This window comes from Ptychodera flava, chromosome 6, assembly GCF_041260155.1.
Source record: "Ptychodera flava strain L36383 chromosome 6, AS_Pfla_20210202, whole genome shotgun sequence".
NCBI classification, from domain to species: domain Eukaryota; kingdom Metazoa; phylum Hemichordata; class Enteropneusta; family Ptychoderidae; genus Ptychodera; species Ptychodera flava.
The window spans coordinates 30,866,283-30,880,143 of record NC_091933.1 but is presented as its reverse complement, the minus strand read 5'-3'; the positions used below and the strand labels follow the sequence as shown (position 1 = coordinate 30,880,143).

Below are 13,861 nucleotides of genomic sequence, written 5' to 3'. Positions count from 1 at the left end.
AAGGTGTGTGTTTGATATTTGGTATGTCTGTTGAAGAAATACTGGCAAATTATAACAACCAATGATTGAGTCTTTTCAGGCAACAAGAAGTGATTATACATTTATATTGCACCAAAGTAGTGACAAGAAAATGCATAATCATACAGCTTAAATAGAGTGTCTTTGTCTGGCAGAGGATGATCATGGGTAGCTCTTGGCAGCTTCAGCATGTTGATACATGTATTTGCTGTTGGCAAAAAAGATGCGTTGTTTGGTACTTCAAAAAATCAATAGCTGGACCTTCTGTGTATCCCAGAATAGGCTCATCATAGTCACAAGTAACAAACTTGAGAATATGGTTCAATGTTAAATCACCTTCACATCTCCTACCACCTAAAATGAAGACAGAATATGTTTTATAAACACAGGCAAAGTGAGACTTAAGTGGACACGGGGGCTAATGGGTATGACTTGAGAAAAGAACAAAGTGGCAAAGAGGTGAATTAATTCAATGTACAAGAAAAAACAGAAAGCTTGTGGACTTTCCATTAAATGGAATATATAGAGTCATCATGTTCAGAGATCAATTTTAGGCATTATTACCGGTACTTGTCGAACTGCACGGTATCTCCCTCCACAAATGCAAAATGAGTATTTTTCACAAGTCCACCATGCACGGAATTTACACTGACAAGACTATATATCATCAAAATTGTTTGCGTCACTCTATTTAATGCTATACAAAGAAATAACACCATGTACTTGGGACCAAAACTACTTCATCTAACTATATGGAGGGTCTACCACACCGAACATTTTAATGCACGGTAAAAGTCAATTCCCACGAAGGGGCATTTACAGTATATTGAAATTGTGTTATCATTTCATGTTCACAACACACTCTCTCCTTTTCTTTCTACAGATATTTCTACGATTTCCTCGCATGAAATCCATTTCAGCAAGTATTCACAATTCCCAGCCAATAGTTGTGGTAGTACTACTCTGCAATTCTGTTTTTGTTACATAACAGTGTGAAAAAAAATGTTACGGAAGTGTCTTTATGGAAATGACGTCACTTATATGCATGCCCTACCAGATAGCCTCCTCAATTAATTAACTTTGTCGTCAAAAAATGATTTGGATAATGAGGCAGACATAAAAGTTCAGTCAGTACTGTAGTATAGCTTGATGATTAGCATAATGTGAACAGTTTGACCATAGTTCAGTTGCCTTTCTTCAAATAGGATTGTATGTTGTCCCATCTCAGACATGACAATGATACAAGAAACCAAGAAGACAGCATTGTTTGTTACATGTCTTGATGACTTTTTTAACATCAATACAGTATAGAGCATATTAATGCCACACTAAAGTGGCTTGGTTTGTCCATCAAGTAAACAAACAACTTGATGACAAGACCAGTTCTTTCCTTTTCTGAGACTATTTAATACATTCTATTATGACCATTAAGCTTAGCCCATGATTAATACGAAATATTCATTTAATTTATATTATGTTACATCAAGAAACTTGTTTGTGATAGAATCTATTTATTTCAGTAAAAGCACTTGCCTGCAGCTTCTCTCATATAAGCGATAAAGATGGCATACACATCATTTTCAAGTTTTCGATTATTGGATCCTTCAGGACTAAACTTTGGCTTCAGAAGAGTTTTCAGCTTTCTAAATGTTAGAGCACTGTTGGCATTTGGAACAAATAAATGCAGCAAAAGCGGTAATTTCTTTGCAAGCTGTAAAAAGAGACAAATTATGTAACCTGTAAGACAACTCTCATAGCAATATGATTTAACACTAAAATTGTTTCACGTGCATTGTTAGAACACACAAGGACACATACCCCAGTACTTAAGTTAAGCGAAAACTATTGGAAAATGCAAATCACTTTTGGTAAGGTAGTATTGCCAGCATGTCTATTGCACAGTACAATATTTTACCCACAATTCTCCATGATTTGTACCATCGAAGGTTACCATTTTAATACCTTTTTCTGTTTTAAATACTGACAAGCCTAAGGATAAAATTATTTAATTTTTATATAGGAAAAGTATGTAGGGAAATTTTACCATGAATTAAGTTTCAAAATCAAAATTTAAAGAAAATTTAAAGAAAGCGCAGTATGCATGTACTGCAAATGTCACACTTTGGAGGAAACAAGCAGATGACTAACTCTGTGGCCAATCTCTGTTGAAAGTTAACATGTAAATATTCTTTGTCTTGTCAGTAGAAAAATCTGCATCTTTTGTCAGTGCTTCAAGTATCTCTGCTTTACTTTAAACTTTTCTGTACAGTGGTTATGCAATTGCTTGAATATTTAATAACATTTGTATCTCCTCTCTCAATAATGCATGATTTTAAAAAATACCATCAAGGACAGTGTGCTCATATTTGGTTTGAATTGGTCCATCAAGAAATATTTAAACCAGAAAAACAAGAATGACAAAAGTAAATAAGGTCTGAAACTTTAGGTACTGGAGGTCAACTTTAGGAACAGGCTTAGCAGAGAAATGTTTCAGCGCAGTCCTTCATGTTTCAGCATATCAGTTCATGAACAATGACAGAAATGACTCAAGGTCAGTGGATAGCCTGTTTCAGTCACTGCCACCACTCCTGCACATAATAGGTACACTGCATACAAATAGGTTAGAGATTACAGAATTTCCAACTCAGATGTGTGGGCTGTTTCAGTTATTGCCACCACTCCCGCACATTTGCAGGATTTCCCCTTTTTCTTACCTCATTTGCATATTATGACACTGACATGTTCATTTGAACAACGTAACATCTCAACCCCTGGGTCTACCTGTAGACCAAATACTGTGATGGTAATATTATTTTATGGCGGTTTGGGAGCTTTTGCATGTGACAGACATACATCCGCACATACATACATACAATGATACATACATACATACATACATTCAGACGCCACTGACTCACCATATAAGTTCTTATTTGTATTTATATACATACCAAATATGAGCTAAAAATCATTTGAAATGATAATTGACAATAAGAGTCTCAAAAGTACATTGTAAAATTTTTTATTAGTGGTCTACAATTCTCCCTCCACGTGTGACTGGCTTTACTGGCTAATCTCTGATGGTACAAATCAGAACGAATCATGGGATATTTATAGTACTGTGTATTGTTAACTGATAGTCAAGAGGAAAAACTCAGAATGAAATGGAGCTTTGTATCACGTGATCAAGTGCAAACCATTGTTGTTATGGATATGTCTAGCCCTGTTGACCCAATGACACGTAAACGGCCAACTGTATATCTTCATATTGTTGGCATATCTACTGGATGTATCCATAACAACAATGGTTTGCTCTTGATCACATGGTACATTAAAGCTCCATTTTGTTCGGAGTTTTTCTCCCATGCAAAATATGAAGCACTACGGAAAAATTCCAGATTTTTGCAAAGTCGTGTAACTAGTGGTTGGCCAAAATGACATTCAAGTATTTTCTAACTGCCCCTTTGAAGACATAGGTTAAAATCATGCCTGTTCATGCATCTTTTTAACAATTTCACAAAACAAGAACCAACAAGGAAGTTATCCATGATGGCTAATAGCAATATTGAAATATTCAATGCGAGTAGAGAAATACCAGACAAGTTCTGTTGTGTATCAGTTATAAATACGGAAGCCTGGTTGCTAAATACCGGGGTATATGACACACCTTGCAAATGCCAAGTTTGTCAAATCCTTGTCTAAGTTGCTCAATACATGGTGACGGAAAGGGGCTTTGGAATAGCTCTTGACGAACTTCTTCACCCATGAACTGTGGAATTCTTCCATTTTGTAGTGTACTTAATCCTATACATTGAGTAACAAAAACTCATTTAAAGTCTTGCAAAGAAAAGTTTGAACCAAAGAATCACATTTTTAAACATAGGGCCAATGTCCCTGAAGCTACTCTAGACATGGACGGCAGAGAGGATGTACATACTATAATACCAGATATAGCAAGTGCAGAGGTCCTTTGGCAATATTCTTATGGCAGAAGAATTGTTTCAGTATGATTCATACTTACAGACCCTCTATATACCCTACATACACATATAAATGGCAAAAATCGCCCTCCAAACACAAAATTAAGCATTTCCTAACTATATGAAATTGTTTCACTAAGGTCATCCTGTATACCAAATATCAAAGCTGTCTGACCAGCAGTTATGAAGAAGATGATTTTTTTGCCAAAAACGGTTTTGACCTAATTTGCATATTTTCAACAATATCAAACAACGAAAAAATACTAGTTTGTCATAGTCATATTTTGCTTCTACCGGTCACAACAAATATCAAGTCTGTAAGTACTGCAGTTATCAAGATATTGAGTAGACAGACATCCTCACAAACGTACATACATACAGACTGATGATGGCTGCTGGACGGATACCCATCCCAATAGCTTCTATAGACTGTATAGTCCATAGTAGCTAAAAAGGCTATTTCACACTTTGTATCCAGCAGAAATTGTTTTCTATGGAAAAGGAATGTTAGTTAGTACTTTTTAGGACAAGTCCAACACACAATAAACATAAGCACACTCCTTGTATCTGTGAGTATTCACCATTAATTTGAGTCAGAACTGCAACTGGACCCTTTTTCCTGTAAATTGAAGTGATTGCCAGGAGTTGGTGAAAAGGCATTATTTGTTATTATGAAACTAATAATAATTGTCAAATCAGAGGAATTTTCCATAAATGTTGAAATCAAACATGTTGGTCTAACATGTATAATCAAATGAATTTATGTTTACATATTAGATATTTTTCAGTTGAAGTCACTTTTGAATAGTAAATTTTATTAATTTGACATGTTAGGGTAAGGCTTGTATCTGACTTTAAAAAATGAGACATTTAGACATGGTAGGTTTGTACACATTATTAAGTCAACATATATTACACATTTTGCATGTTTAAATTTCATACCTGATTAGCTGTGATTTTCAAATGGAGAGGCTGAGACAAGATGTACGGGTTACTCCCACTTACTTGCATTGATTAATCATATGTCTTAGTAAGTAGTACAGCACAAGTACGTGTATGGACTTTTGAGAAACAAGACAAGGCATGCCTATTAAATACTTAAATATTGTACAACTTACCCATAATGATGCCAACAGTTTTATAGTCTTCTTTAAGATGTTGTTTTAAGCCATTTTCAAAATACTTGGCATGTATTTCCCGTAGAACAACAGTAAAAAATTCTTTCCTTGGGCCACCTAAGTCCCTGGCTTCCTGTAATTGGTAGCAGAATTATTGGTAAGTAACTTCATATAAAAAGCTGAGTGTAAAAAAAAGACATGTTTATTCATGAACAATTTATGACAGGTATACTTCTGTAATGCAATGTGCATTATATCAAGGAAAATGATCATATGACACTTTGGGCAACATGTGCATCAAAATTATGTAAATTAGGACTCAATCAGTGAGACTTAAGTGGACACTGTGGTTAATGGGCATGACTTAGGAAGACAGTACAAAGGCAAAGAAATGAATTCTTGTTATTTATCATATGTTGGACTTTATATGGAATAAACTATGGGGTCACCATGTAAACTTTGAAGATATATATGATGAAACAATAGAAAATTAAAGTTCGACATGGCATTGGCAGGGTGCAAGTAATCAAGTAGTAATGCCTAAAATAAGATATGAAGATAATAAATGATGTCTTATATTGCAAGGAAGGTATAAAATGAATAGTCCTTTACGGTGTCACACATCACCAAATACAAGTTCTTTACATGCTGTGAAGGCTAATGTGGAGTATTTCTCTTGATATGGCCTATATAGTACATTTCATTACATATGCAAATGACAATTAATTAACAACCACTACCCTCTGAATTGTTATCATATTATTGCACTCAGATGATCAAAGTTTGTGCAAAATCCAAAAGAATTTGATTCAGTAATGTTTGAAATATGGCCTACTTATTCAAATTCACTAAATTACAAATGAACAACTAATTAATAAGCGATGGCCACTTAACTATTATAATATTAATTCTAGAAGCGACAAAAGTATGTACAAAGTCCAAATAAATTTTGTTGAGTAATTATTGAGACATGGCCCGGAGGGACCACGCTAAACTCATATACCAGTATATATATATATATATATATATATATATATATTATATATATATATATATATATATATATATATATATTAGTTTGTAGGATATTACATACGTACCAATCTGCTGGTTCAAATAGTTTATTATATCTGCACAACGCAAAACGTTGTGCAGATATAATAAACTATTTGAACCAGCAGATTGGTACGTGTGTAATATCCTACAAACGAATATATCATAACCACGCCACCGACAACACTGGGGACAACCTGAAAAACCACAGTCTAACATATATATATATATATATATATATATATATATGCAAATGACTAATTGACTAACAAGCCATGTTAACTTTTATCATACTATAGTGATATAGTGATGCCATTAGATGATTACAGTATGTGCAAAGTTCAACTAAATTTCGTTGAGTACTTCTTGTGATATGGCCTAATTACGGAATATAATTAAATATGCAAATGAGCATTTAATTAGTAAACCACACCCACCAAAATCTAATCAGATCTAGAGCTTTTCATAACAATGCTACATACAAAATTAGATGACATTAGACTCAATGGTTCTAAAATTATGAGTGGAACAAATCCGTCCATGGAGAGACAGATGGACAGACAGACAGAAAGCCACACACACTCACACACATTGCGGCAACAAAGGACACCTTTGATACTTCCCGCCATGGTGGCCATAAATGAACAGACTGGTAGAAATTTTTGTAGATGTGTATTAGTCTCATTACCTAGTGGTGTCCACGTAAATTTCAATGCATAGCAATATTTAGTAATAATTTACTAATGAACAGAATGAATTTTTCTTTTGTTGCAGAGATGTATTGTTCACAAACAGGGCAAAAATCATGAAAAATGACATAATGTTCTTGACAACTCTCACATAGAAAGCATGCAAGCTAATTACATACCTCTCCATAGAATTCCACCTCCAAGTCAGTCTTGGATTGTCAATCAAACAAATCTCATCTAATGCTGTACTTAAGATCTTAGATCTGTTAACCATAATGAAATTTGTTTCACCTTCAACAAGAACAGCTGAATCTTCTATGTCTAATTTCCGGCCAGTAACCATTTTACTTTGAAAAATTTTCAAAATTTCAACTGGATCTGATACACTGTTTGTGTTACAGTATTCATAAGTTGCAGTCACTACATCATCCACAGTCTCCTCATTTGGTAAACTGTCATCATTTGGCTAGACAAAAAGAAACATAACATTCATTACGTTAACAAATTGAACATATGTATGTATTATATGTCAGTATACCGGTATATACATTATGTGTTTGACACCAAGTGTGTTTATTGAGCTTTTTAGTCTCCTGTACTGCTTGACATTTTTTAAATATAAATATGGTTGTGCATTAGTTACTTACAGGATATACACTTTTCTTATTTCATACATGTACATCAGGTTAAAAGCCCATGAGCTGCAACTTTTGACATCATTTTTATGATTTTATATTCAGATAAAAATAAGTTCATATACATATTCTTACTCGCAGATGTTTACTCAAGTGTGATTGATTATCCACAAAGTACGACAGCATTGGGAGATTTCAGTGAGACAAATGATAAATGGGTGTCACACCTAAATATGACAGCCTCTTCACAGCATGATCAACTGTGTAAAGGGTGCGTGTACACAACCCACTGTAAGGAAGGAAAAGATTCATTCCACTTTCACAAATAATTGTATGGCAAGATTTTGAAAATAGCGGGAATTCAAAATGAACAAGTCACCATCAATGACACAGTCCCCACTTGTTAAGCGGTACTTTGATTACAAGTCCTTGGAGAGGATGGAGTCCGGTTCATTAATTGGGTCTGTGATTAAAGATGAGTTGCATGGTGGTGACATCGTAAAACCAAGGTGGGCTGCCAGATGAATCATTTCTCGCCATATCAGCCAAATTACGAAAATTTATTAAATATGCAAATCAGCAGTTAACTGACATGATAATACAACTTATCTTTGCATGCCATTACAATACTGGAAGATCAACATCTCTACCAAGTTTCATCAAATTTGATGCAGTATTTCTGGACATAGCCCCTAATTAGGAAAGTTCATTAAATATGTAAATTAACAATTAATTTGAATGACACTAATAAATGTCTTCATTCAAATGTTAAAGCAATGTAAGCTCAACATCTGTACCAAGTTTCATGACATTTGATGAAGTATTTCTTGACGTATCAGCCTAATTATGAGTATTCATTAAATATGCAAATTGGCAATTAATTAACATGATACTACTACATATCTATGCTCACCATTACACCCCAAAAAATCAACAGCAGCTGTGCCAAATTTCATCAAATTTGATGCAGCATTTCTAGGCATAGCACACTAATTATGAAAGTTCATCAAATATGCAAATAAGCAATTAATTGACATTCAGTATTACGGTACAGAGAAATCAACATCTGTACCATGCTTCATCAAATTTGATGCAGTGGTTCTGGAGATAGCCCACTAATTAGCAAAGTACATTAAATAAGCAAATTGGCAATTAATCCCCATAACAATGCTTAGTGTCTTTGTACACTAATATGAGACTGTGTGCTAAAGATCTGAACCAAGTTTCATCAAATTTACTGCTGTATTTCTAGACTTATCACCCTAATTACAAAAATTCATCAAATATGCAAATTAGTCATTAATTGGTGCAATACTGACTGCGTTCAATCAGAGCTGTGTGTGACAAATATCTTTACGGAGTTTCATCATATTTAGTGGTCGCTTTAGAAATAGAGGTCTTTTTCAAGAAGTCATTTCGATGACATAGTCCCCGCTTTATTAATAAAATGTCTGTCACATGGCCATATTTAATCAGATCACAAAAAAAATCAATGTTCGTATGTATGACATAAGAAATACTCCTTGTACCAAGTTTGAATGAAATTGCTCCGGGCATCTCTGAGATATCTGTGGGAACGGACTGACCGACACACGGATGCACGCACGGACGCACAGACATGACCAAACCTAAAAGTCAATGTCCGTGGGGACTAAAAAAAAAATCAGTCTTTTAAACTTCTTACCTAATCTGCCACAAGTGCAAGTTGTTGAGTCTCAGTTAATGACTAAATCATTCAATTTATAGATACCAATGAACAGTATATCTTGAGGTTAGACAAATCTTGCAGAGTTGCAGCTGGTGGGCCTTTAACAGATGCAGACTTAGAAAAAACTATTGGAATGTGTACACTGTGACACCGAAAAATGTTCTCCCACACACATCTTAATCAATCAATCTATCAATCAACCTGCCTTACTGTTCTGCATCAAAAGAGGTTGGCAAAATAAATTTGAAGTCTTATATTGCACATGACAGCCATGCATTGACAAACTCCTTACAGTGGTGGTATATAAAGCCTACTTTTGTCTGTAATACCTTGTGTGTTTAATGGTTAAGTTTCACAACTTATTCCAAACTATTTACTTTCAAAAATCTAATTTACAGGATAGATTGCTTCAACCTGCTACAGGAACTTTACACATCTTTTATGAGAGGACAAACTCACTCATTGTTTTCCCTTATTTCAGTAATTTGAATTTCCTATGAAATATTATTCATTTGTCCCACTAACAGAAATATTCTCAATGACAAGTTGTTACAACTCAACTCTTATCCAGTACATGGCCACAACACATGAATTATAATAAAATACCATTTTGGTTCACACCAAAAATTCATCTACGTCAGGAATCATGCATTTTGTGTCCATGGACAGGGTGTGAGATGAGCTGTGTCTAACATAGACTGAGCCCATTTCTGTGAAAAAACATAATTACTAAAATTTATATATTCAAAAAGAAACCGAAGCAATAGAAATAATGTCAAAAATGAGTGACTTTGTTCCTTAATGTCCTTTATTATCTTCTTTTTATAATACAGATCCAATCTTGTTTATTACTCTAAAATGTAACTGCTTCCTTGCAAAAGTATGAGATCTAAAGTGAAGAAAGTGAAACAAGGAATATGTTTATAAAATCAGGTTTTCACACACAGTGAAACATTTTCACAGCAAAAAAAAATTCTCCCCTATGACAGGCCCTACACAGGCCATGATATAGCCTGCGGTATAGGTCTGTGTTAGCAAAGACACCACAGGGTTTTACCAGGGGCTACAGAACATGTCTGTATCCAGTACTAGCTGTGAGCTGTATGTATGGCTGTATACAATGCTGTGCACACAGTGCTGTGACAAGGTATGAAATCTCTGCCTCTTACAGCACCTGTATTACAGGACCGTATATGTACAGCACCTGTATTACAGGACTGTATATGTACTGTGAACACAGACCTGTGACAGGGTCTGATATTTTCACACGTGAAATCCTGCAAATCTTCAGACCCTGCATCAGGCCCTAGTTTGTAAATTCAATGGTACATACGCCGGTGTACAGGTCTGCATGGATACAGTCAGAAATTACAGCACTGTGTACAGTCCTTCACCACCAGGCCTAATTCAGGACTGTGCATACAGCCCTCAAATCTGAATTTATACAGATTCTGTAACAGAGGTTATTTTTCAGGACCTGATACAGGTACTAGTCAGCCCCTGTTGCACATAATGTACAGTGCAGGCTTGAGGGAAATGAATATTCACCATTCATAATGAGTCATTATCATTAAATGTAAATAAATAAACAATGCTCATTAACATACTTTGCATAAATAAATGCAACTTTGCCTCATTCTGCATTAGATGCTGTTACAGGCATGTACTGTAATCTGCCTTGGTTGTCTTGCTGTGTACACCAATAATTACTTACAGTGTTATCAGGATTTGAAGCAGCAGCAGACTGTTGGACATCCATGTTTGATATCATATTTGTGGTACCATTGGCAGTATCACTGGAGAAAGAAAAACATAGAACTAAGGAATTCCAAGAAATTCCATCCTACAACCATGATAAATCAGCACACTGAATTATACATTGACTAATTGTAATTTCTGAGAAAACTGAATGGACAGACAGAATGACATACTGATACATGAATACAGACTCACGTCAGCTAGATCATCTTCCTAAAATACTTTCATTAGCATAATAAAGTATGGTAACTGATACCTAAATGTTGACCTGTCCACAGACAATACAATCATTGGTATGTACACAAAATAAAATCTCATTTACATCACTACTTGATCTATTAGAATTGTTTATATCATATGAGATTATTAAATGGACAGGCCAACAATGTTATTAAGATTATAAGCCAAAAGTATAAAAAGCTCATTCAAGATTGGTTAAGGCATAAAAACATTGAATGAAAATGAAAAAAAACAATGGGATGTTTTTGTTCAAGACATTTAATCTCATTTGTTTACATAACATTGAAATATCTTTGCATCTTTCTTTGCAGCTCAACTGCAAACTGTCATACAATGTGCAAATCTCATGTCAAGTCAATGTACATGTGATTCATTGACACTGCTGCAAAACATAAATGGTATGGACATGTAAGATTGTTGTCTGAATATTTGGCGGGTAAACCATACTCATTGCTCACAAAAACTGTCATCATCAGGTAATGAGGCCATTATTCACTCATTGCTGATTAGTTTGTATAAATTGGTGAAATTGCTGGACACTATTGTTATTTGCCATCAAGCTATAGTGTGTTACGCAAATATATGTACATATATAGATAGAAGTTTTCGTAAAAATGGAAATTATTTCATTGTTCAAAATGTTTACAACGCAACAAATTTACATAATTTATATAGTTCACAAAGGGCAACCCATTGAGCTTGTGAGAGTGGAATTTGTCTACAAAATCACAAATATTATACAATTAGATACTTGTTGCATAAAGGATATAAACAACACAAAGTTGATAAGTGTACATTGCAAATCTTTTATAGCATTTTACTTACCTTGTGTTATCCACTGTATCAATAATGTTCAGATCTTCCTGTTCTTCAGTCCTGTCATAGGATACATCATCTTCATCTTCATCAGAGCGTGCTGTACAGGTCCACAGATGATCACGTAATTCACGAATATTAAATTCTTTGTTGCAGCCCATACATGTCTGAGTAATCAAAGTCTCGTCAGTCTCTGAACTGATAGGTTTCGTAGACAGGTTTTTCTGGATGGGTCTAATATATATCTTACTCTGAGAGCCTAAATTAGTTTTCAAATCAGGAACTGACCAATTGCATGTGATCACTTTTAATTGCTTAGCATATGCACAGTGAAGCAATTCTACACCCCCACAATCACGTAGTTGTGGAAATCCGGCATCGGACATCAAGGTGTCCATCAAGTCTCTACTTTTACACTCGCTGTCAAAAGTTAGTCGTTTCAGTCCCAACCCAGCTCGAGTTAGTATCTGTTTGATCTCAGAAGATGGGACGCTACTGGCGTTACGGTCAGCAAGACAGACAAACTGTCCAGTCCATGTCCTTTTACATTTCTTTGCACGATTTCCTCGATTTCGCCTGTGTGCGGCTGGATTCTGATGAGGCGAAAACAAAAATGATCGCTCCCTGCGGATGCGGCTTGTACTTGCAGTGACACTGGCACTACCACTAGTAGTAGTACTGGTACCAGAGCCAGTTGTGTCATTGGGAGAATACTCACTTGATGCTTCCGGGCTACATAATTCTCTAAGTCTCACACGATCGCCTATGGTGGTGACTCCTAATCGAGTCAGCTCTCCATCGGTCAGGGACAATATAGTTGTACTTTCGATTTTTTGCTCCTGAAATCTGGGGAGCAAACTTGACAGATTCGCTCTTCTCAGTATGTCCTCCATTTTACTTTGTACTTCAATAGAAATTGAGCGCCCTCAACTACAAGAAAATAGCGCCCTCCTCATATCATAAAGAAGTAACATCACATCATAACGAAGAGTCACCATAACGTAATGGCTGGTGTCAGCATCGTAAAGATACAACACCAAAGCGTAATGGCTTGTCTGGCATACATAATGAAATAACCACACAGTAAAATGACTAGTCTACATCATATAATTGCAGAACTTCATCACATAATGGCATTACCTCATCACACAATGGCATAACCTCATCACATAACGGCATGTCCTCATCACATAATGGCACAACCTCATCACATAAGGCTATAACCTCACCACATAATGGCATTACCTCATCACACAATGGCATAACCTCATCACATAACGACATGTCCCTATCACATAATGGCATAACCTCGTCACATAAGGCTATAACGTCACCACATAATTGTATAACCTCATCACATCATGGCATTACCTCATCACACAATGGCACAACCTCATCACATATTGGCATGTCCACATCACATAATGGCATGTCATCATCACACAAGGCTATAACCTCACAACATAATTGTATAACCTCATCACATAATGCTATAACTACATAACATAATGTCATATCTGCATCATGTAATGTTTAATTAAGGTGACATATAGTTATCATACATTATAAGGCAGCTATGGCTTTCCATAGCAAAGCTCTCTTGAAACGGAAATCCCAACTCCGAGTGTCTCTTGTCTGGCTTTCCAATAAAGGTCAAGAATTGTAGAACATGATTATGAAGTACTGGAGGCTTGCTTGCTCAACAGAAACCAATCTGTGCTTCAGTGTACTGTGTCACCCTAATCCAATTTATCTTCCTCCAAGCCCCTCAGCTGCAGAAACCTAAACGTAGATACCGTTAATATAGTATGTACAGTACAAATAAAAATGTGAGTCGGCTCATTTC

At 35.4% G+C, this 13,861-nt stretch overlaps 2 protein-coding genes across 2 annotated transcripts in view; one reads left to right on the top strand and one right to left on the bottom strand.

Moving 5' to 3' along the window:
- The window catches only part of LOC139135504 (protein bicaudal D homolog 2-like), a 63,937-nt gene that overhangs the window by 43,414 nt on the left and 6,662 nt on the right, over positions 1-13,861 (top strand).
- Positions 5,268-12,996, bottom strand: LOC139136003 (uncharacterized). The gene is made up of 4 exons (XM_070703823.1): positions 12,025-12,996; positions 10,916-10,997; positions 7,038-7,324; positions 5,268-5,295 (listed from the first exon to the last, which is right to left on the bottom strand). The coding sequence occupies exons 1-4, from the start codon at positions 12,906-12,908 to the stop codon at positions 5,268-5,270; spliced, it is 1,281 nt and encodes a 426-aa protein (XP_070559924.1). The 5' UTR covers positions 12,909-12,996.